We start from the raw sequence: 25,901 nt of genomic DNA on the forward strand, positions 1-25,901 counted from the left end.
TGTGTATTTTAGTTGTGACTTATCAACCAAAAATTACTACGCTCTGAGCACAAATTCTCATTTTTCTAGGGAAAAAGAAGATATCGATCTCTTATGAATATCAATCTTTGTCATTGATTTCTTTAAAAAATCGACAGAAACTACTTTTACGCTGAACAACTTTTGCGGAGGATTATTGTTTACTTGTAATGTTGTGACAGGGCTCCGTAAGTTCGCCATGTTTAAACAATATGGATGATCGACGACCCGATATAACGTGAATATGACAATTAGAAAGCCGCTAGGTAAGAAAACATTATTGAATTTTCATGTATAACTCTTTCTTCTATTGCACCTACATGTGTGCGGTTGTTTGATATTGCAGATTGAAAAATGGCGATTATAGAATTTTGTTCGTATTCCAACTTTCCTCTGTCGATGTTCTGTAGTGTCTACACGTATCTTGTGTGTTTTGTGCACGCATTGTTATTCAGGAAGAATATTCAACAGTTGTCTCATTTACAAATCATACGCAGAACAGTTTATTTTCATTCACCATTTTTCTAAAATCAAATCATAATTGATATTCAGAACTGCATGTAAATACCTGAAACGTTATGCAGCTGTTATGTACTATGTACAGCTGTACAGTTGAAGACGTTATTATCATTTTGTTTATCATTTTGGTTTATAGTTATATGTGTAAGCCAAAGTAATATTAGTTTCTGCAAAATTCTGCAAAACTTACTTAACTATCTTTTATGGCTATATATTTGCTTTAATTGCGGTACATAGAATTACCGAAATACCCGGGATTTACCGAAATACCCAGTGAAAACACCGAAATACCCTTCAAAAACACCAAAATGCCCATTATTACGCCAAAAATAGTGTATGTTTAGTGTTGTATATAAATAGTTATTGTATATAAAGTAAATTTTTTGAATAAATCAGCCGATTTTCGTGGTTATTGACTAAAATGCAAATCAAAGATTTCGCTTGGCGTTGACATGTTATATATGTGTGCAAGAGAAAGGAGCAATTCTGATAGAAAAAGGAATATTTATAGTATTATCATGTCAAATTATTATATGATATTACAAAATATGTTATTTTTAATTCTTAGTTATTTTATTCTGGGAAGAAAATTTCACACCTCTATTCGAGTGAAAAGCAATTCATGCAAGAGTTATCGTTCTTATCCCAATGTCTACACATGTTAAAAATCGCTATTTATGTCAAAATACTTACATTATCAAACTGAAAATTTGGGAAATACATTTAAACACTTAGATTCAAACTATGATGTTAAATATTTGTGCTCAAATGAGGCATTTTGGTGTTTTTGAAGGGTATTTCGGTGTTTTCACTGGGCATTTCGGTAAATCACGGGTATTTCGGTAAATCTAGTTACCCCTTTAATTGCAATAATATAAATGTTAAACAAATATTTTGCTAAAAATTTAAACATTGGAGCAATATAGTATACTTGGCATGCCTTCAATTCCATGTGAATTAATTTCTTTTCTTTATAACATTAACTTGTGCAAATACACTATGACTCATCACAAGAAGAGTTTAATATGACCTAACCAGGTCCAGCACATTCTCTTGATTTAGCTATATGGCTTATAAAGCTATTCAGAATATTTCGTTAAGTTAATTATATGCATTTTTTTTTTACAAAAATGTTAATTTTCAGAAATATACAAAAAATCACAAGTTATTTACCGCTCATAATTATACCATGGACCATTCAAAAAGCAACCCCATTAAAAATTTGTTTTAACAACGCTGCTTTTGAACACTTTTACGGTAAGCAAAAAATATATCTCCATTGTTTGGGTAACTGTCCATGGCACCACCTTTTGTGCACTGAGGCCTGGATAAGTATGATTTCTTTACATTGTGCTGAATTATTACCAATCAATTATCTTGTTTACCATAACTGACCTTTTTTATATTTTATTCAAGAAGTATCTTTGTGGTCATGAATCAATTGGCCCAAAACCGATGAGTAATTTTTATGTGCATTGTTTAAAGAACAGTTTAAAATTGAAAACTATCACTGCACTAAAGTGCCATTTTGCTTACATGCTATTAAAATAAACATTTAAAAAAATGTATGACAAAATAGTTAGAATAAAGCTATTCTGAATAGCATTATTAAGCTATGTAGCTTTTTCAAGCTTTAAAGCTAAATCAAGAGATTGTGCTGGACCTGCTAATTTAAGGCCTATAAAAAAAATTCTGTGTTTAGGGTAACTGATGAAAAAATTAGGTTAGGTAGGTAGGGATTTTTTTTTTATTTTATCATATCTTTTTCTGCGTGAATCCTATGAATGTTTGTTTGTGTCACATTTAAAAACAGATTTTTTAATAGAAATAAAATAAAATTCACAATCGGATAAAAACAGACATCTAAAAATGGTAGGATGGGGGCATTTTTGTAGGTTAGGTCGGGTTTCCCTAAACATGCAATTTTTTTTTTAGGCCTAACTGACCTGATAAGATATGTTTTGCAAAATAACTATTTAGAAATTAAACAATATGTACTCAACTTTGCTTGATTAAATCAAACTTAAAGGACTTTTCTTAAGAAAAGTTATTGGAGGAATTACACCGTAATATGAAATCTTCTCACACATTCAACATGCAGGTCCTCTACAATTAATCACTTGATTTAGCTATATAGGTTAGATTATACATATACCGGTATATTTTTATGCTATTAGGAGTAGCTTGGTATAGCTATTTTGTCATACATGCATTTTTTAAACTGCATGTTCAATTTTTACAGCATGTATAAAAAATTGTTGCAGTGATAGTTGCTATTTTGAACTGTTCTGTAAACAATGCATGTAAAAATAACTCATCAAATTGTTTCTCCTTCTGGAACTTTGTACTTAAAATTCTAAAAGTTTTGGGGCAACTGATTCAGGACCTCACTGTTACTTCTTGGATGAAATATAAAAGAAGTCAGCTATGGTAATTTAGTAAACAAGATAATTGATTGGTAATAATATAGTACAATGAGAACAAATCATACGTATACTTATTCATGCCTCATTGCACACAAGGTGGTGGACAGTTACCCAAACAAAGTAAAAAGTCTCCAAAAGCTTCAGTGTAAAAACTATCTTAAGACCTTGAATTAGGGTTGCTTTTTGAATGGTCCATGGACCAAATATGAGTAGTTACAAATTGTGATTTTTTGGTCTGTTTCGTACAAAAAGCATTTTTGTGAAAAACTGATTACAAATAGCCTAATTAAGCTACAAAGCTTACCTATTCAAGATATATATCTAGAAAACCAGGACTGATTTAACTTCAAGGGATTACATGAAATCTTCTCACACATACTAATTAAGAGTCTTATGCATTGCAGGTATAAGCAACTGCAATGTGATCAAACCCATTTGAAATCCACATTGCATTATATGCAAGTGTGGACACTGGACAGTATTGTTATTTTTAATAAGTTGGCCATAAATTAAATCTTCATTGAAATGTTTTTGAACAAGTGAAGTTGAAGTTAGGACTAGTAAGTGTCTGGGTTACTTGTCCACTCAAGTAGGCAATTAGTAGAGCCCTGGTGTTATAATTCAGGAATCCTCTTATGTATACAACTGTCCTTTTAATGAATGTAATATTACACTGTCAGTAAATTGAGGTTTATAAATCATCTGTATGGACAGATATACTTCATATGCAGTGAAAAATCCCACTAGAGTCATAAACAGTGTAGTTGCTCTTTGACATTACAATTAAAATAGAAGGGGTACTTCATACAAAAAATCTTTTCCATTCTAGTAAGGAATATTTTTCAGATCCAGGGGTATTTTAAAAATGAATACCAGTAATTCAACAAAAACACCTTGGGGCAAAGTAGGAATATGAGAAATAGCTACTGTGTCTTGCAAACAAGTCTTTGATTGATATTACAACAAAATTATTTCTATAATTCATCATTTTTTAGTTTAAACTGTAAAGATCAACAAAAGATATATAGTTGTTCTCTTTCTGGAGTTCTGTTTTTTTCTTATCCTGACTGTAAATTACTTTTGATGGATTACAATTATCATGATGTTGCATATTAATTCATGTACCCAGCACCTGAATTAGTTTACCCATAAATTAAGTTATTATTGATTCCTTGATTTGTCTTTGTGACCAAGCCATTTAGTTCCAAAGCAAGGGTTGATTGTGATTTAAATATCACTACCTGAGGTATAAAAGGTCTGCTCAATAAATTCAGTGTTCAACCGGCTTGATTTGCTGCCAATCCATAATGAATGTGTGCCGTATTGTAGTCAGTACTGAAATTCTCAACAACAGCCAAAGGAGTGTGAATTTAAATATAATTGTGTCTTAAATAGGAACAAGTTGGTTTAGTGTAGTTTCAATATGAAGTCTGTAAATCTGATGAAAATTATTACAATTGAAGTTTTGAAGTTCAAATATTAAAGATATATGAAGCAAAGCTTAACCTGGCAAGCACTTTGTTTGCCTTTTGGCATGAATTCAATTCATATGCCATATAGTCATTGTCAATATTATCACTAAATATTGGAACACAGTGCAGAAATGGACAAAAGAATTTTAGTGCCATTTATTTTGATGCCAGTGTGTTTTTGATGAAACAGTGCCTCTTTGATAGCAAGTTTTTTATCACTCCTTTGGAATTTTATTATAACAAGCTGAATTTATTGGAATTTACTTAATTCTATACTGGATATTACCTTCACTAGTTCCCTCCGTCTGTCAATAAGTGTCATAATTTTGGATGTGCGTAAAATATATTGTGGAAATTGATTTTTTTCATGTTGGAGTGCTCATATGGATTAAAACATTTATACATGCTAGTGTTGTGTGGAAAGAACAATTGAATGGTATGGTGATTGAATACATTTAAACTTGATGTTCTTGTTTGGAGGAATGTGCGAGATAATCTATACCTTACATTTTAAGAGCTTTCTACACATTGAATTGGTGTTTTATGTAAATTTGACAAATGTCTCCTATACAGGTACGACTAGTTCTTATTACAGAATATTGCAATGCAACCAGAGTAATTTTAAAATTCAAGTTTTTCTTTTAATAATGTAATAAAATTATATTTTCCTTTTTTTTTTTAAATGTTGCTTAGATGTGTAATATAGGATCTTACAAACAAGATATAGTTACTTTTCTTTTTTCTCTTGGCTGTCCTCATTTTCAGACATACTGAGCAGTAATTATTTTTGCAGACAACTTGTTAGATAACCTTTGAGATATCCATGCTTTAAATCAATATTTTCGCATTGAATTTACTTTTCTGCAAAGAAAGATTGCAAATTCAGCTTAAATTCTTTTTCAAAGTTTGGTTCCCAGATGTAAGTACATACTGGTAATTATCTAATACAGGTATACTCTCGTAATTACTGGTATGATTTCATGTGTCAAGGTCCCGGTCGAATAGAAACTTTATACTTTGGGTTTCATAGGAATCGATCTTGTACAAATGTATGAGGCTACCATTATGTAATTGCTGATTGGAGATTTTAGGGTAATTAGAAGTTTAGAACATCAATATTTTTTAAATGAAAGGGTGCAATGGAATGAAAATAGAGTCCTGCCATGAAGTTTTCTTTTCTACCTCAATTTCTAAGAATGACTTGATTTGTTTTTTTAAACTATGTAGATTTTAACATCATGATTCAAAGTATAGATTGAAGACTAGAGGCTAGTGGGCATTTGAAGGAGTTGAATAAAGATGCTGATTTTGACTTTGATTTTTGAAAAGACCTTTTTGTTGTTGCTGAAAGTAAAGAGGAGCCTACTTGTACATACCAAATAATTTTGGTCATTAATTCCAAATATTTTAGTCATTAATGAGGCCAAGAGTTCAGTGAAACAATTTATAATGTCCTTCAGCAGGTTAGAAGAGTTAGTTGATGACCATGTCTGACCCAGAGGCTCCGCCCCACGATGAAGACCAATCAGAACATAGCGATGGGGAAGAGGAAGAGGCAGCACAGAGCAGTGAGAGTTCCGAGGGTGAGAGTGAGGGGGAAGACTCTGGGTACGAGGCCAATGCTGGGGAGGGGCTACTGACCCTGATGGATGGGGACTCCATCCTCATTCAGCAGCCGCCCATGGGAGAGGACGAGGAGGAGGGTGATGATGATGGTAAGGTTACCCAGGAGCAAATTACTGTAAACGTTTTTCATTTGGCTGTGTATTCTATTTAGTGTTTTTGACGTAAAGTACTTCCGCTAAAATAAGTTTTTTGGTAAATGCCATGCATATATTTATAAGAATAGGTGCATCCAGAAGTTCTTTTATTCAAATCTAAATTCAAAATTCAAAACTTCTTGAAAAATCAGTTTTGGACTAACATCGTACCGGTACATGCCAAATATTTTACGGTTACTCTAATATGTTGAGTATATTGTCTATCACTATAGATCAAGAAGTGAAAATGACTTTATGTAAAATGACTTGTTTACTTAGCTAAGTCCTGTCAACTGTCAAGTATTGTGAGTGCTGCCAGTACTATCAGTGTCACATGTGGTAAGTTAATGCGTGCCCCTATAGCTGGTCTGTCTGTCTGTGTGTGTTCATACCTTAGATCTCCGATCCTCATTCTCTCCATGTACCGGTATCTACACCATACCAAAAATCTCTCCATTAAACTTCTGTATGATAATCATATACCTGCTGCTCTGAATGAATTTTTGTTAGGATCTCTATTGCAATACTGGTAGCTCAGTATAGCTATAGTATAACATGTGAAACATGCAAGTCCTTCTAATCTTTTATTCTTACTACTATTGTGTGAGCAAAACCTTTATCTTAAAAACAAAACAATATTTAATGCTAAAAACTCGCTGGACAAATTTTAATTATTCAGTGAGTAAATTTCTTAAAAAATTTATACTGGTGTGGAATAAGAAGACATGATGATTTTATGATGTGTGTTTGGTAATTGGAATGTAATACACTTGTGTGTTTGTTTAGTATTCATTTGGTTTATGGAGTAGGGGTATCAAACAAATGTTTACAATCCTTGTTTATTATAGAACAAAGAAGACTGTTTAGATTATTGCATGTATTGATTCATTTTATGATTTTTAAGAGACAGAGAATAATTGTACAAACTTTACAGATACAGGGATCAGCACCCAGGCCGATGATGAGACGGAGTACGAGGGTGAGGGACTCACTCCGAGTGGCCCACCCCCTGCAGACACAGAGAAAAAAATGGACCAGGACAAAAAGATTGTCAAGAAAAAGAAGAAAAAGAAAAAGTAAGTTTAATGTCATTGAGAGACAATTACATCAATAGGACTATTTGGGGGTATATGCCAATCTCTGCCCATGCTTGGATCATCAGTCATCTTCACCTTTCAAATTTAATATGAAAGAGTCAGCTTGTTTACAGGGAATTTTTGTGGTCCTTTGAATTATACACTGTAGTCTGTTGGCCAGTACAGTGATGTATGTCACATTCTTGATGGTAAAATCATTATTGATCATTAGTACTTTAGTACATCTGTAATGAGTAGATCTGTTGTATGTAGTTGGGGGGGGGGGGGGGGTTACCACCAATCACCCCTGTGCACTGTGACGTCTATATTTTCATGGTATTTCTAGAGGAGGTGTACATAGAAATTGCTGTGTTTACCAAGCACTTAATATAAACAGTAACGAACATTTATGGTCACAAATCTCAATCTTTTCTTAAAGAAAAAAATTATCCTTTGCTTGCATTCAAATGTATATATTTTTGCCTTTTAAATGGCACTTAGGAAAAAACCCATTTACCATACTCTTTTTCACCATATCATTTAATGAATATATTTAAAAAAAATGCTGTCTCATAATTCTAGGATTAAAATACTAGTACACTTAAAATCTTAGGGGAAAAACTATATGAAAGTGATTCTTTAACTTCTACATTGCCTACTGTTCTTTGAAAGGGGTCACTGAAAATATATATTTCAAATTGGTTTGTTTTGAATTAATTACATTAAATACAGAAGGTTTATTCAAAAGTGTTAGTTTTGTTCATCTCTTGTTTGCAAAGGATTAAGAAGTAGTTCTTGATGCACAAAAACAATTTCCTAAATGTGGAATGGAAAGCAAAAGTTAGTTTATACTAAAATTAATCAAAGCTCCATTTTCAATGAACAGAAGTTTTCCAGTTAATACATGTACCAAAAATTAATTTAAAGCTTCATTTTTTATAAACAAAACTTTTTAAGTATTATTCAGATATTTATGCTATGGTATGTTAATGTTTTTAAACCTTTACACTAATTTATGAATTTTGCAAAACGGTTTTGATGTTTAAAAATGGAGGATAAGTGTCAATTGAAGTGACAATTTAAAATATTGATTAGTTAAACTCAACCTATGAAATGGCCACTTATTTGGGCTAAGCCTATTACTCGCTGCCATATTTGCATTCCAGATTATTAGTTATAAGATTATGGAGTAGCGACATTCATGTATTGGAATGAACTTATCTACTCTAAATTTCATTACTTACATAAGATTTCTGTGTCGATACAATGTCACAATGAAGCGTCTGTCTCTAATGTTCTTTAGTTGTTTTTTTTTTTACAACATTATATGTATAAAAGGTGCTCAATTCCATGAGGGGGGATTTCAATTTCAGAGGAGTGAAATGTAAAATGAAAATTGGGTTTATGAGTTTTCTCACATGATAGATCTTTGAAAATGAGTACCATTTATAAGTACAAATATAAAATTGGCGATTAAGTGTATGTTTAACATTGAACCCAACTTTTATTTGCATATTTCTCAATAAGTGCTAATATTGGATCTGTAGATTACAAGATCTGTATGTGAAACCCTTTGGTTCATTTTATTTACCATAAATGATCAAATAGAATCGTACAAACTCTAAATTATTTTTACAGTGCCCTGTACAAAGCTTAATTTCCAAATAAAGTAGCAAGCATTTGAAAGTAGTACCAGGTAGAACCTTAAGTTGAATTGCAAAATTAAATTTCATTGAAAACATTGTGAATTCACATTAACCGTATGGAACATGCAGTTATCTAGTTATAAATGGCTCTGTACTTGGTTGACACTAAAATAATGCTTTGTAATGCTGGTAGTAAGGACGAGCCAAATAGATCATAAACAGTTCTACCCCGGCCACGAACAGATTAAAGAGATTGATACGCCATAAATTGATCAGTTTCTGGGAGACAATAGAGCAAGCTCATTTGAAATAGCTAAGAAACCTTTTTACAGAAGTGCATCATTCGGTTTTTTTAAGGTTTTCTAGCTTTAGTCCATTAATTTCTTTCAGTGAAATTCAAGTTGGTTTAATTTGATTGACTTTGTTACACAAACTTGTTTTAGCTAAAGTATAGTTATTTTGTAATTTTAGTAATTCATTGTTTCCATTATTGGTAAAAATTAAGAATTAATGTAAAAGTCAAGTTGATGGTAAATAATCATCGGCTACTCTCGACCACTGAGAATGTGATAGTTGAGTGTTTTAAGATGTTTTTATGATGAGTAGATGAGTTTATCAAAACCCTGCATTTTTTTTTTTAGCTAACAAAAAAGAACCTTTTAAAAGAAAAATGGAAAATTCATCTATAAAGCAACATTTATTCTATTCAGTATGAAATAAAATTTCTGAGCTGTTTGCTTATGCATGGTCTTCAATATCGTTCAATTCCCTCACTTTTCTGATCTTAACTTTTTTAGCTTGATTCTGAATGTGACGGTATATTTAAAATCATAATAAGCCTGTACGGTTGACAAATACTTTTGTCACAGGGGATCATAGCTAGTATAAAAAAGGTGTATAATATAACCTAGCCATAGAAAGTTTAAACACTCCAAAACAAGATCTCCTTTCAAGTTTTTGTTTCAAAGAATTTAAAATGTCAATTAGAAGCACCAAATTTCTTTGAATGGGCTTATAGAATTTAACACAAGACAAAGGATGCATTGTTCTGAATAAGACCCTGAAAAGAGATAGCATATTCCTGACTGTATTGAATAGATCTTGTGTTTTGACCTCCACCTTTTGATTGGCACTGTTACTATGATGTTTATTTTACTCATAGATTTACAATTATAGCTAGCAAGGCAATGATTTATTTATGGATGTAAATACAAGCTGAAGAATTGACCGCAATTTTGTAAAGAAGGTTATTAATTATGTAACTTATGTGTCATTTGGTCAGATTCAATATCACTCTAAAACAAATAGAGTGCAGTCGATAAATGAGTGTCAGATGTTGTGCACACTGTGCTGTGTTGACACATAACATATCTGTTGTCTGTCAAACAAATCTGTGTGCCACAAGACAAATGGATACATTCAATATAGATTCAGTCTTAGAATTGTAGAGGAAAAACTTTAAATTCAGAAAAAAAACTTTCATTTTTCTAAGGGAGAGACAATATTTGTTTATTAAATAGTAGCAAGCACCTGAATTAGGGACAAACATAGACAATATGAGCTTGTCACTGACACTCAGGACTTGCTGAAATAAATCATTAGGTATTGATTTTCCACAAGGCCCCTCTACAGCTTGGTAAATATAGGTGTTAGTATTTACCAGATAAAAGCTATTGTTGGAGAGACTTATTGAAGAATAATGCTTTGCCCGCTGATAAGTAATGCTTGTCAAAGACCCAATGTAGCGACACACAAATATTTTAACAACCCTTTATCACCCCACTATAACACATTGCCAAAGTTTCCAAACATGAAATATTTAGGTTTAGCAGCAAAAGAATGTATAAAGAAGATATTAGATCAATAAAAATGAGTGATAAACCTGAGCTAGTAACCTACATAATTTATATTGTAACGTAATATGTCATAGAATCTCTATGTCACGATTGATACTAGAATTGAATAGTGATTTTTCTTCAAAAGGTTATTAAAGCATAATTTTAAATGACGTAGATAGCTTTTTTTTTTTGTTATAACACTTTTTCATATACCGATTCAATTAATATTTTTATCGGGGAATAAATGATTGATAAAGTGCTGCAAATATAATTTTTAAGTATGATATTGATTATAATGGACAGAATGTAAAAAAAAGGTGTGGTTGTTTTGTTTAAAACATGATTAGAGAGTGAGAGACAGACAGACAGACAGACAAAAAGAGAGAGTGCTTTGATCCCCTTCTAACTTGATTATCTCTCCAAATTGAAAACAGTTTTTTAATAGCATTTAATTTTTTTTTTATTGAAGTATTATTCTTTATTTAACATATCTGTATAACTGTATCTTTTCTTTTCTCTTTAGGATATACTACATATGTTTGACAAACTGTAAATATGACGTTGGTAAGTATGCTGAACATACAATAATTCTATTAAATAGATATAATCTCCATTCTGCTAGTTGATTTATACACCAACCATTCAATAAAGTGAAATTGTAATATATATAAAAATATGCAATTGTATAGTTATCAAGTTTTCTCTGATTTTGACCTTTAATAGTTTCTGTTTGTCTGGTTACATATATAACTTAGATATCAATCTGTTTAATCGAGTGGCATGATACTGTAAGCTTGTCTTTAATTTGTGTACAGTGAGGCGCGTTTCCCGTAAGTTTGGGTTTAAGGAGGTGTCTGATGACGAGGACTGGACCCTGTACTGGACCGACTACTCCGTGGCCCTGGAGCGGGTCATGGAGATGAAGAAGTACCAGGTACTTACACCACAGTACTCAGTATTCATTACATATCTCTTGCAAGTTCATAGAGAAGAATGTTTTCTGATAAACTTCTTCAACAGATGTAATGTATGCAATATGTAATAAATAATAATTCAAACAAGACACGACTTGCAAATTGTCTTTTGTAAAATCCAAAAAGTGATGCTAAGTTTGATAATGTTCTCATTGTGAATATATTTAATTATTTTGTGTATTTTCAGAAAATTAACCACTTCCCAGGAATGAGTGAAATATGTCGGAAGGATCTGCTGGCCAGAAACTTGAATCGAATGAATAAAATGTTCCCAAAGGAGTACAATATCTTCCCCAAAACTTGGTGCCTTCCTGCTGAGTGAGTTCTGGCAGACAGACTGTTATTCATAGTGTTGTTCATTGTGTTGTTCATAGTTCAATGAATGAATCTGGTACATGGTAAATGTTTTCATTTTTCAAACCTTTCTTTTGTAGCTATGGTGACTTCTTAGCCTATACAAGACAGAAGAAGAACAAAACCTATATCTTGAAGCCGGAGACGGGCTGTCAGGGGAGAGGAATCTGGGTCACACGGAACCCCAAAGAAATCAAACCTCACGAACACATGATCTGTCAACAGTACATGGCCAAAGTGAGTGTTTTTAGACTGGATGTCTTGTTAATTCTTTGTCACACATCTTAGATTGATCATGTGTGAATAAAAACACCATTCATAAAAATTCATATATATAAAGAAATAAGATGAATCAATTCTAGAATAAAAATAGAAATACGGATTGGTTTAGATGCAGATGGGTCTTATTTATCTATTTCTTTATTTCAGCCATTTCTGATTGACGGTTTTAAGTTTGATTTGAGAATCTACACATTAGTGACCTCCTGTGATCCACTTAGAATATTCCTCTTCAAAGATGGACTGGCCAGGTTTGCCACCAATAAATACATTGAGCCCACGCATAACAATGTGGTAAGTAACATTTACTGAGGAAGGGCAAAGACCTCCATGTGTGGAATTAATATGAGTCTATTTAATGATTTGAAAAACATTCTACCGGTAATAAGCAGCTGACAAATTCCATTGTTTTCTTTTTTAATTTCTGGTACACATGTTGATTTTCATTTTTTTTTTTTTTTGCAGGATAATGTTTTTATGCATTTAACAAATTATGCCATTAACAAACACAGTGAAGACTTTATTCGAGATGATGAAGCAGGAAGTAAAAGGTACAGTGCAAGAAAAGTGTTTTTGAGTGTCAGAATTTTCCATGATCTCTATCATATTCTTTCAATACTTGTAAACTTGAGAATTAAGATAACTTTATTTTTACAGGAGAATTAGTACAATAAATAGATATCTCAGGGACAAGGGTTATGATGTGGACAAAATGTGGGCAGACATTGATGATGTCATCATCAAGACATTGATCTCAGCTCACTCCATCCTAAAACACAACTACCGCACATGTTTCCCTAACCACGTCAAAGGCAGTGCATGTTTTGAGATCTTAGGGTTCGATGTCCTCTTAGATCGCAAACTCAGACCTCAAGTGTTAGAGGTAGGAAGAACCATAATGCACTCTTATTCTCTCTTTGTACTGTGCAGACAACAGTATTTCCACTGTTGTGTATTGACTAGACATTTAAAAGAAATTTCTGATATTGGCAAACATGTTTGAGTTGGAACATATTAAGAAAATGAGCGCGCCTGTTTGCAGGAATTATGCAGAATTCAAATATTGACTGTTTATGTAATATTTTGATAAATGTATCCAGAGATTTGATTGTTCAATATGTGTTGAGGTTTTATTTGAATATTACAGGTGAATCACTCCCCAAGTTTTAATACAGACTCTGAGCTGGATCGAGAAATAAAAGGTGCTCTTGTGTGGGACTCTCTAAACTTAGTCAATTTTGGTGCTTGTGATAGACGAAAGTGTATAGAAGAAGAAAAACGGAGAATTAAAGACCGACTGCTTGGGAGGGGGGTCAAAAAGGAAACAAGGTTAGTCCACTTACAAGCAGAAATAAGTGATGAAAAGTGTGTGCAGGTGCATATAGGTGAGGTTGGTCAAGATGAAATTTATTGAAATCCATTTTGTTTGTCAATTTAAATGTTAGTTTTTGAATGTTGTTATTTTCTGAATACAGGGTAATTGAGTATTAGACCTGTAATAGTAATATTACTCAAATACTCAATGATATTTTGAAAATTGTAGAGAGGAATTAGAAATTGCTCAGGCCCAGTACTTAGAAGTTCTGGAGAGGTATGAGAACAATCATCTAGGTAACTTCCGTCGGATCTACCCCAACCCAGGGTACGAGAAATATGAGAAGTTCTTCCATAGCAGTGGCAGTCTCTTCCAGGAGACGGCAGCCTTTAAAGCCAGGAGTGAAATGGCTAGGTAAGAAAGCACTGAGTTCATTATTGTTCGAGGTCCATTGGGTTATAAGGTTACAGTTATTTTTTATGGTCATCTCCATCACACTGTCTTTCTTCAATTTTGTAGACAACAGAGAGATGAAATAGCTCGAAAGAAAGAGAAAATGGAGTCAATGTTAAAGGGGAAAAGGAATTCATCGACAGGGCTACGGCCTGAAAGTCCGAGCAGTAGGCGGAAGAGATCCATTAAGCGAGCTATCGTGCCTACACGCAGATTGACGAACGCTCGGGGAAACATGGAGGTGGGTACTTTTTCATGCATGGCTTTTTAACAATAATGTACACAAAATCACTTTGGTAATTTTGTTCAAAGATACTCATTACAAACAACACAGTCTAATTTTAATGTGATTTTAACAGTTTAGCTTGAAATATCGGTCAAATTAGTAGAATGTAGAATTGTTTTCCTACTTTGATTTGGGTTTAGGATAACTTGCAAAAACAAAATCAGATTTAATTCACTAAGAAGTAAATATAGTTATAAATTTTAATGAATGGTTTTAACAGGTGTGTTTAAAATTTCCATTGGTTAATCGGCCCGATTCACAGGTAGCTATTGTTGGTTTTCTCTCACTGATATTAACCTTGGTCCATTTGAACTGTTTTACATCCTGGGTGTTTCCTTTTGCCGCAACTGAATGTTGCTTTGTGAAAAATAAAAGCCAATTGCTGAAAAGTTAATTGTTAAGCATTATACTTGTATTATACTGTTCATTAGAGAAGTAAACTGAAAAATTACACAGAACAGATAAAAAAAAAAAAACCACTATGTTCATTGACAAATTTAAAAAAAAAAATTGATATAATTTATTCATAATGAATTTCTCTCTGGGTATTAACTTTAAAGCTGAATATTGTACATGCATTTGTTTAAACTGTTGCCCTCTGTATGTTTTCCCAATAATTGTACGTGTCACTGGTTAGTTTTACTGAGAAGTAGGTGTATAATCTTCAACAGGTGTTTCTAAATTTTCCACTGCATACTCGTGACCAGGTATAGTGCTCACGTCATCACTAACCGTGTCAGTTCTTCATGGCTGAGTGATTTGTGTTCCGATTAACCACCACGTTGTCCTAAGATTGCAAGATTTGTTACAGATTATCCAAATGTTTGGGTTTTCTGATTGTGTGAAATGAGAAAGCTTAGAATAACAAGTACATGAAGCCTGCACATTGGGAGATTATTTGAGAATCAGTAGCTAAGCTTTTAGTTAAAATAGAGTAATATTTCATAAAGTAATGTGAGCAACACTGGCAAGGTGAAGCACAGTATCATAGCTATAGTAATGCCAAGTGATCACAGTATAGTAGCAAATAATGGATTTACAAGTACATGTAAATGCAGAGCTTGTATGTGCATGTGTATATGTCAATATATTTTTGGAAAATGGGAAATATATGAAATAGTTATCCAGTGGAATTTTCCGATATAAACATTCTGATTTTTAATCTGAATTCAAAAGAGAATAATTTTGTGTTTGGTAATGTGTGTTGTGTACTGATATTTCTTGGTGTCTATTTTAAGATTCTGGGCAGTGAATCAAGCAGTCAGATGTGTGATGATCCAGTCGACACGTCCAAACCTCTGGACATTTTAGAGGAAGAGGAATTAGAAAGGATCTCTGGGCTTCTCCAGCGGGACAACCTTGTCCGTGGGCTGGGAATCGTAGAGCACGTGTATCGTCTGCTGCACTGTACCCCGGGAACCATGGGGGTCCTTAAAACTGACACCAGGTCTCTCCCCCCTCCCCTGGTAAGTAAAACCTAATATATTAACCTCTGGCTCTCCTCAAGGTTTCAGTTCACTCCACTGTTTTATTTTTTTGTGCTGTGCTATGTATACAAACAACTTTTGCATCGACAGGTACACATACAAACGAATACCATAGTGACTAGGCCCGGCTCCCAGGTAAAATGCATGCCTGTTTCCCTGCCAACAATAACTGTCCAGTATGGGTGTATTATCCCATTAATATTTGTTGTTGTTTAGAGAGCTACATTATTCTGTGCTTTAGAAAAGTTCAATGTATTTGACAATGATGCACAGATTTATTTCATGACACTTATCAAATGGTCAAGAAAAATATTTAAACAGATGTTGCTTTGGACATTCATGTATTAGACAAAGGCTAGCTTTTTAGTGGATCTTTGCTGCATAAAATATATGAGTAAAGCTGGGACAAGCAATGGTATCAGAAGTTGGAGGGTTTAGAATAATGGACGTTACTAGTTGGTAATGCATTTGGATCACGTTGTCATGGTTTCTCTGTTATCCATTTTTAGGCTCCAATGACTCGTCTCTCAGCTGAAGTTCAGTTGACCAGAAATTTGTTTTCGGTACGAACAGTTCTTAAGTCGGTTGACTCTGGTTCTTCCAGATAAACTAATGCTTGTAAAAGTAGGCTATACACGTATCAATCATACTTTTCTGTAGATTTGGTGATAGTGAATTGTTGACAGTGCATGATTGACATATATGCTTGGTTGTCTTTCATGCTGATTCTTGCTAATGTGTGCTTCTCTTGGAAAGGTCTTTTAAGTTACAATTTGATTTGTATATCTATATACTGAGGGAAGGGGATGGACAAAGCCTTTGCAGTCTTGCAGCATTATGTAGCTATGTTTGAGCATATAAATATTTATGAGCTTTATAAAATTTATATATTACTTAGCAACAGCCAAGTTGATCACAAATTTGCTTGCCACTTCTTGGTTCACGTTTTGCATGTTTTAAAACATTTTGGCATTGCACAGCAAACCCAACCAATATGGTCGATGTTGTCAGTTTAGCTTTCAATTTGTTTCACACATTACTAAACAAAATCTTAATATGATGATTTACTATTGTACATTATGGGAATGTCCAAATTTAGCTGGTGATAGTGGATATTTAATCTAAATTTGATTACTCATTAGTCAAAATAGCATTGGCATCACAGCACCAACTGGACATAGTTGTGAAATGATATATGGTTGCAAGAAGGAGTTTTTTTAGGGGAGGTATTCTTTGACCTTGAATTGTATTTATGTCTAAGAGTTAAAGAGTCTGAACTAAATTAACATTTTTAAAATTAACACCAATGTAGAATTTTTCCAACATACTGCATGAAAATTTTTTCCTTGTAGTGTATGCATTTTTTATGTGCAAGATTTGTTTAATATATCTGACACCATTATATTCTCTCAGCTTCATATTTAAAATATGATATTCCTCATTTGCTGACCTGCAACAAGTTGGCTCTTTAGATTTTTGCTTTAAATTCCAAATAAAAAAAGGAAGTATGAAAATAGTGAATGCAAAGAGCCGCTCTGCACAAAGCAGATGAGGAAGGGAGATTTCACACCTGCATGATTTGATCACGTCTGTCCTCTCTCTGCACTGCACAGGATCATCAGAGATGGCTGTGTTCTAACCGACCAACCGAATCCTGCCTCGCCGGAAGGTCCGCCCCCATTAGAATTAAAGACAGACAGTATTACAAAAAACTTTTGGATAGATATTTTGGGCACAATCATGCCCTAGCTAACGAAAGTCTCGGTAAAGCAGAAAAAAAATTGCTTAGACAAACGGCACAGACTCAAATGAAAATGAATGGGTATCAGGGCAACATGTTCTGTCCGTTGCGAGACGACCGACAGTTCCCCCATGTTAGGTTGTCCTATAGTACAAGTGATAGGAAGGTGGTACTCAGCCACCAGACATCGCGCCCCGATGACTCCGAGGCAGAGGAACTCTTTGATTTGGAGGTTGGTAAAAGCGTGCCTTGCTGCTGAGTTGTTGTATTGTGTTTTTGAGTTGCTAATTTTTGACATGGTTTTTTTTTCTGTCCATTTTTCTGTTGTTCCCCCTTTTGAGTTTGTTACCTATGTGTTTGTTGGTTGGTGTGATTGCCTCATCTAAATTTCAGCTTCATGATGCGGTACTCATGTACTGAGTGGAAAAAGCTTATTCTTTACTCTAGTGAATTACTCATTACAATCTGGGTGGCTTTGCTTCGTAATCCTTTAAAAGTGATACAGTCTAAAGGGCTTGGATGATGCTAGATGTCTGTAGTGATTTCTCTACTACCTAGAATATGTATTGGTTTGAACAATCTATTAACTCATTCATCTATATATGTAGTGAAGGAATTCTATGTGTATTTCAATATGTATATTTGAATCGTGAAATAACATACATTTTGAAAAGCAATGTTTAATGCATTTTTACCAAATGAATATTTGCATATTAACTGTATGTCACATGAAGACTGTATATGTAAAGCTGTGTCTTTGAATTTTGTGGGTGTGTGTTGGCCAGATTATCGTGTGTGAATAAAATATGTACCCGCTGCTTAAAAAAAAAACCTACTAGTACATTGTATCAACCTTAGAGTATGCACTAATTTGCACATAACCATCTATGTAGAAAAACTAAATGCACAATCTTGAAACCTTAAAGATACCACAATCTCTTTCTTTACTTGTTTCTAAAAATTATAGTTGTTTTTAAGTATTTCTTCATTAGTATCAAATTTAATCAATACCTATAAATTGCACTTCAATACAATTAATAATTCTGTAATATTTTCCTATTTATCAACACTAAATATACCAAATTGCATGTTTTTACTCTCTTTTAAAGTTTTGATTTTATTTGATCAATTTTTAATTATTCCACGTTTTCAGGGCTTCTAACATCAAAGCTTTCACGTCCCTCATGTATAACACCACTAGCCTGTCGACTGTGTTTTTACTCTTTCAGAGTGGTCGTGACTACGAACTAACACACAGAGGTCTTCACTTCCTTAACCCCTGCTACCACAGTACCTCCTCCCTGCACACTGCATTAGGTCAAGCCACAGCACTGCACCCCATAACACACCTCACTGCTTCTACTTCCAAACTTCCCCTCCCCATTAACAGGGAACCTGTCCCCCCTAATCCTCTGGCCAACCCCCCTCTGAAAAACTCCCTCAGTTACACCCACCTTGAACCTTTCTCTCAAACATCTGCTCCTTTGTACACTCAGCCAAGCTATGGATCCGGACGTAGCACCACCTCATGGCAAGCCAAGTCCGGCAGCCTGGGCAGCCTCAATGAGAAGACGGTGCCCTCGTACCAGGTAATCATCATCTCCACATACAGGGAACGCTTGGTGAGGGGGGAGGATGTATATATACTTGCTAGTGCTTACGTATACTTAAATATCAGACAGTGGCAGAAAATACTAGGGATAGGAGCACAGTTTAGCATTAATTGTGTTATGAGGTTATTTTTATGATTTCTTCGTTGGGGATTAAGGTTAAAGAAGAATTAAACTTATCTTAATCCAGATTTATCTAACAATTCCAGCAGCCAATGTTCAATGCACTACAGTTAATTTTGCATAAATTAACACTTTCTTTAATCAATATCAGTATATGCTTTGATTACCTCAAGTCCTTCACTTCTGATGAAAAATTAAGAGCACTAGTGGTTATTTTCTAGGCATCAGATGTACACAGGCTTCAAATATGGCGTCTTGTAACCCCAAGATGGAAAAAGGCATTTACATTGTTTTGTTTATTTGCATGGAACTTTTGACATATTGTTCAGAGCTAGACCTAATATATTTTGTTTTTTTTAGCAAGGCAATTCTTTCACAAAATATTTTAATGAAAGTATGAATCAAATAGAGAAGGCAGTAAAATCCATGGCTAATGCTTTTTGCATTCTTGGCAGAGCACATAGCACCTGAGTTTTTTCTTGTGTGTCTGTATTGATTTTTGATATATATAACAAAGTGTTTCTTTTTCCATTAAAAATGTTTTGCATTTGTGATCATTTTAAATTGACTGATAACATATAACAAACTGTTTGTACCAAATAATGACATTTTAAAAAAGTTATTTTCATATTTCTTTTTAAAAAATCTTAGGATATACCGGTACTTAAAATTTTCAGTGTTAAGAATTGAGGCTTCAGTCCTTTAAATAATTTTTTTATTCAAATAAATATTCAATGCAAAAGCATACTTCTACGTAAGAATCATTATTATACTTCATATTTTGAATTTTAAACATTCAATATTTTAGAACTTAAAGCATGACATTCACAACTATTGCGGTGCACCTGACTTAACGTAATATATTTCATTTGAGTTTGTTAATAATGAAACTCGAAAATGATTTGAAAATATTATAAAGCTGTTTAAACAAAATTTCATGGTAAACAGTAAACACATACAGCCTCTGATTAAAGTAGATTTTATGACTTGCAACAGAGATGGTTGCTCAGGAATTATAGTTACTACCAGTACAGGAATATGTTGGTAAGACAGAAGGGTGGGGGTAAGTCTGGTATTTGGATCACATGTCTAAGTATCGCTGTATCTTGGTGGTATTCTCAATAGAGGTTGTGGAAAATCTTATGATATATCTAGGATATTATACCAATAAGCTAAATGGTTGGATAAAAAATTAATTGAAATTGAAATGAAGGACATCATTTCAATTACATGATTTGCTTATGAAATTTGATTAATACTGCACCTAATAGAAAATCTGCACTCTCTAAGATTTATATTAATTATTATATGGAAATTCTGTTCTTGTTCTTTTGAGACAACAAATTATTATCATATATTAGAAGACAAAGCATCAGTTTTTATCAAGCAACCTCTCTGGTGTGTTAATTTTTTTTTGCCATCATTTTTCATTAATTTACATTGAGTCAATGTTTGATGCTGTTTTTATATTTTTCAGCGAAGTAAGTTTGTGAGGAAACCTCTAGGTGGCAGCAATCGTGCTACATCTACGACAATTATTCAGGACTCAGAGTTCCGCAGTAATATGGCACACTTAATGGATACGGAAGCGGAGCGGAATCGGCTGCTGGCTCGGAACGGATACGGATCAGACTGGAGATCCGACTCCACGACTCCCAGCAGTCTACAGAAACGCACGCTCAGTGCACATGGTCAACGAAAGGAAGGTAGGTGTCCAATCATCACTGATTAGTCTTTGTTTCTAACAATTGAACATGATTTAAAGTATTCCAGATAGTTAAACTTCTTTTGTTAAGAAATGTTGTTGATTAGTATATTTAAACATATATATATGTATATATATTTATGACACACTAGAGTGTTTTGAATAGATCTTCCATGCAAGCAAACAGTGAATGCAATTTTTATTTCAATTACTTATTTTTTCACATATTGATTTTGATGACAATTTCTAAGCTGTGTGAAATATATGGCTATCTCTTTACTCTTGCATGTCTCAGTTGATAAAGTAAGTTTGTTGCATGGAGTCTAGATGGCGTTTGTTTGAGACTCTAGGATCTGCTTGGTGTTCCTGGCTTCTATGTACACCCCACACACACATCTGTACTTATTACACAACGTACCCAGACATTCTGCCTAGAACTGTAGAAAATACCTCCTTCTTCTCTTTATCATTTCCAACCTTTTCGAGATTTTTCTAGTGTAGATGTGAAGCTATCAAAGAGATGTGCACACCCATATACATGTATATATATACACCCGTACTCAGGTACACACTTTATGTTCACATCTATATGACATTCCCACAATGATAATTAAAGATGTTTTGTGCCAGTATAAGTTAATCAGCACCTTAGGGAAGGATCAATTGTAAAATTTAATGTTGAAAACTTTTAACTAGGGCTTTTTAGAAAAAATCTACAATAATTGCTGTTTTTGAAGTCTACATGAGGATTTTGCTACCGGAGAAGTACAATATTCAGCATAGTCAAAGATCGAAGTGTTCTTTATGCAAGGATAATGCTTAATCATGAAATAGGAAGTGAAAAGCAATACTTGTTTTATTAAATGATAGTGATCACGATTGAATGAAGCAAAATTCTTGAGTGATATATCAGTCTTAAAGCTGTTGTGAGCTGTATCGCATTTATGTGGAGTCAACATCTTTGGGCAAAATCACTTGTCACTGTCTGATATGTTTGATCTCCTTGGAGGGTGTGGTCCTGCCACTAATACAGGAACAATCACATTCCATTACTGAGAGCAAGTAGGCGTAATTCTATTTTGGTCAGTCAAATATAATGAACATTAATTGTCATGAAAGTTTGCCATAAAATCAGATTAGCATGTACATATCACTACATGACACAAGTTTGATGTGCGAGATTTTGATATCCTAGGCAATGATTGGTGGCACTGGTTACTTGCAGGACATAAAATACGTAGGGCGCGCAAATGCAAATCAGGTACAGACTTAGAGGGTGTAATACAGCACGCCTTTGACTGCGACGTAATTATACTTCTCAAATATGTTGTCTCCCCTTAATTTCACACTGTACATTTTTCTCTAACCGTTAATGACGTCGTTGTTGAACTTGCACAGGTTGGCGAGCTTCACAGCCAACAAACCAAACATTGTGGCAGTATCATTTAGGTATGAAGGTCGGGTAGACGAGACGACCCTTACATTCCTGTGCATGCCTTGTGTTGCCATGGGGATGGAAGGCGTTGTTTTAGTATTCTATACATGCACCCTGTATATTATTTTTATTTTTTATGTTCTTTTGCAATACATATGCTTTTAGTTCATACTATTTCTCATTAGTTCAAAGATCAGTAGGGCATCTATAACTATGTAGTATTTACACTGATTAGAAAAGATCGAGCTGAAAAGTGTAGAATTAAAAGCTAGAGGAACACGGTCATTCATACATGAAGATACTTTCACAATCAGTGGCATTGATATTTGTACAACGTGTTAACTTGAGATGCTTGTTCAATGAATTAGATGATGTTTTTACAAGTAAGGGAGGGTGCAACTGTTACAGTTGATACATGTAATGTTTTTGGTATAACTGATTCTGGTTCATTATCAAGCATGTCACATTTTAATATCTTTTAAAGATGTAATTATCATAATTCTCACCAATCTCTTTTTGTACTTGAGATTATTTTTTTTTTTATTAAAATCACTTGTCAGATCACATTGAAACCGACTCAAATAGTGGCAAAACTTGTGTCGAGCTTCCCCCGCCAGTAAGTAAGTAGCGGTGCACCTCCCTAGTACATGTATATTAGTTATCACGGCCATGTTTTTGTTAGTGTGGAATGGGCATTAATTCTACCTCAACCCCTACCTCCCATTACCTACCTCAATTTGTTAAAGAGAATAATTATTCAATCCACCCCGACTTATACAGTTGGCTTTAAATGTACGTGTAGCATATTTGGTCCAGTCCTGTATAAAATTGTTTATTAACATGTAATGTACAATTCTAAGCTTTTGTTGTCTGTTTAACTCATCCAAGCCAACGTCTGAAATTAGCTCCAAATTATTTATTGTTAATTTTTCTGATTGCTTTCTCTTGAATTTAAAGAAATTTTACAAAAATGGTTAACTTTTTCGGTTGAATTTTAAATTTTAAATATTCAGCCATAGTATCATATTTAATTTTGAAAAGTGAACAATGGCTAAGGTGAGCCCACGCAGTGGTATGTTGCCTTTTGATGGGGGATGAAAAACCTTAAAAGAAAATCCAATAAATTAAATCCCTTCAGAATTAATTTTTTTGTCAATATCATGAATAAGGCTTAATTTGTGGTGGTTGTTTTAGTGGAGGAAATGTTGAAAGTACTTCATGTTGCATTATTAACAGGTGATGGATCTGTACTGTTCTTCTTAAACTAACACTAGAAATGTAGAAAATGTAGTGTTAATAATCTGTAATAGATTCATATTTATTTGATATCCAATAATTCTATTCACAGTGAATAAATTTATTGCAAGTATTTAAGAATTTTCTCGGATCATATCATAGATTTATAAATAATCGAAGCAACATTTTTCATTGAGAGTTCTGTTATCGTGAAATAATGGTATTAATTTGCGTGATGTTGTTATTTTAGACCTGCCACGCGTCTCATCCAATCACGGTCCGGCGGGTTTATCAGTGGTGTCGGCCCCTGCCCCGGTAATGCAGCGACCGGAACTAGGACGACCCGATACCAAGTCATCCGGAACGTCCTCTGCTCTGAGCAGGGTGGGATCTCAACAGTCCATGCCTTTAGAACCCCAACTCGGGATGGGAACTAGCACACGGTCTACAAAATCACAGAGAATCCGGGGAGCGTCCAACAGCCTTCGCTTGAGACAGCTAGAGATGAGAGAGAATCACGCCATTGTGTTCAGCTGAGGCTGACCCAGGTGGTTGTGATAGAGATTTTGTGTCCATGTGTTAGTTGATGCACTCCTATGGCTTCAAGTCATGTGAATGTTCCGACCCCTCCTGTGACAGTTATCTGTCCTTACGAGCTGTGATATCCTCATCCTTTCATTGCTTTTATTCACATTTTAGATGATATTGAAGTTCATGTCACAACGTGAAAGGGTATGTTATATATACAGTCTGAGCTCCTCAGATTTCATTATTTTGCATTTTTTACCTTCAGGACATTGTCAGAAGTTTAATTTATGAGTGAATGTGACATTTGTTAAAACCTCACTTTTCTTACTGTAAATACATTAGAAATACATGCATTGTAATGTGTGAATCTGTGATACGTTCATTCGTGTTTGTGATACGTTATACAAAGAAACAATGTTAATTATTCTGCATCAGTGTATATATTATACAATATTTATATAAATGTTATTTAAGTCTGCCAATAACCTAATCTATACCTAAATGTATGTGTGCCAAACTCTTACATAGTAATGTTTTCTTAAAGTCAGGTTTTCTGTGGTGTCCTTTTGAGAATGTGGTTATAATTAGACTGCATGTGTGTGAGTGATCTCCCCTAGAATTTGCCCAGGGAATGTGTCAAAAGACAGTTTTACCATTTAGGCGTGAAAATTAATTGTCATCACTTAATAAATTAAAAAGTAGTGGACCCAGGAATAGAACATCAGCTGTAATGCCCTCTGTGCAGCTTTGACACCAACGTTCCAATAAACATCAGTATAATGTATATTAAAACAAATTGGTCTTGCCAAACAATGAATAGTATTATTTTCTGTGTTGTTTAGTTTTGTAGTGGTATTAAACTTTTTGAACCAGGACTTGTTTAAAGTATAGATGAATGTAATCTAGATGATTAACTACATTTTCCTGGACAATATAATATATGGCTGACTTATTATTCCGTCCATCGATGAAGAAAATGTCAAATTAAAGAATTTGTTTATGATAAGGATGTGTCTTTTAAACTAATACTTTGATATTGAATTAATAAATAAACTCATTATTAAACTGATTTTTTTCTTCATGATGATTTATACGTTTGAGGTTGATTTTACGTGGATTAATTGGAGATCAATCAGAACTTCAGCTATATAAATGAGAGCAGGAACTTAATTACATAGACTGATGTCAGACTTCAGAGTTGTGGATGTAAAATTGAACACATGAAAGAATTAGCTGCTCCGGCTATGTAACATGCTGATCAACAATAAAAACAAATTGACACGTTACTACTTCTCTTTTTCTGTGAAAAAAATTCAATGAGAAAAACATGGAAGATTTAGAAAGAGATGTAAATATGAACAGTAAAATGCTCGCTTTTGTACATATTTCAAGAGAACAAGGATCCATTCTGCTCCTTTAAATTGTAATGAGAAGTAAAGCAAATAACTATATACAGGTTTAGACAAATATATAATTGAGAAATTGTTATTCATCCAGTATTGTGATATAAAAGTAAGATTTTAAAAGAAGCAGTGTAGCTTGCTTTATTAATATGAAGTTTTTAAATTTTGGGTTAAATTTCTTGTATTCTATTACATATTGCATAACTTAAAAAAATCC

General features: G+C 33.7%; 1 protein-coding gene across 33 annotated transcripts; it reads left to right on the forward strand.

Moving 5' to 3' along the window:
• On the forward strand, positions 1 to 25,350 carry LOC105344081 (tubulin polyglutamylase ttll6). Of its 33 annotated transcripts, none has more exons than XM_066086502.1 (24): positions 1 to 284; positions 5,899 to 6,150; positions 6,475 to 6,534; positions 7,130 to 7,271; positions 11,279 to 11,319; positions 11,571 to 11,689; positions 11,917 to 12,047; positions 12,164 to 12,320; positions 12,513 to 12,656; positions 12,828 to 12,913; positions 13,020 to 13,245; positions 13,510 to 13,691; positions 13,906 to 14,091; positions 14,197 to 14,371; positions 14,637 to 14,678; positions 15,655 to 15,882; positions 15,994 to 16,038; positions 17,517 to 17,876; positions 19,141 to 19,233; positions 19,599 to 19,655; positions 20,855 to 21,083; positions 22,481 to 22,531; positions 23,078 to 23,133; positions 24,004 to 24,250. In XM_066086502.1, the coding sequence occupies exons 2-24, from the start codon at positions 5,916 to 5,918 to the stop codon at positions 24,070 to 24,072; spliced, it is 3,114 nt and encodes a 1,037-aa protein (XP_065942574.1). In that variant the 5' UTR covers positions 1 to 284; positions 5,899 to 5,915; the 3' UTR covers positions 24,073 to 24,250. The 33 variants fall into 33 exon arrangements, with proteins under 33 accessions (XP_065942574.1, XP_065942581.1, XP_065942555.1 ...); XM_066086483.1 differs by having other exon boundaries at positions 2 to 284; positions 5,896 to 6,150; positions 23,078 to 23,137; positions 24,004 to 25,350; XM_066086482.1 differs by having other exon boundaries at positions 2 to 284; positions 23,078 to 23,137; positions 24,004 to 25,350.
• Positions 25,351 to 25,901: the final 551 nt, after the last annotated feature.

This window comes from Magallana gigas, chromosome 6 (genome assembly GCF_963853765.1).
Source record: "Magallana gigas chromosome 6, xbMagGiga1.1, whole genome shotgun sequence".
Lineage (NCBI taxonomy): Eukaryota > Metazoa > Mollusca > Bivalvia > Ostreida > Ostreidae > Magallana > Magallana gigas.

Excerpts from the sequence above, each read along its gene's own strand:
- LOC105344081 (XM_066086483.1), top strand. The coding sequence starts at position 5,916 with ATGACCATGTCTGACCCAGAGGCTCCGCCCCACGATGAAGACCAATCA. Across the intron at positions 12,914-13,019 it reads GATGAAGCAGGAAGTAAAAG|GAGAATTAGTACAATAAATA; the intron begins GTACAGTGCAAG and ends TTATTTTTACAG. Across the intron at positions 15,883-15,993 it reads GGTCTCTCCCCCCTCCCCTG|GTACACATACAAACGAATAC; the intron begins GTAAGTAAAACC and ends TTGCATCGACAG.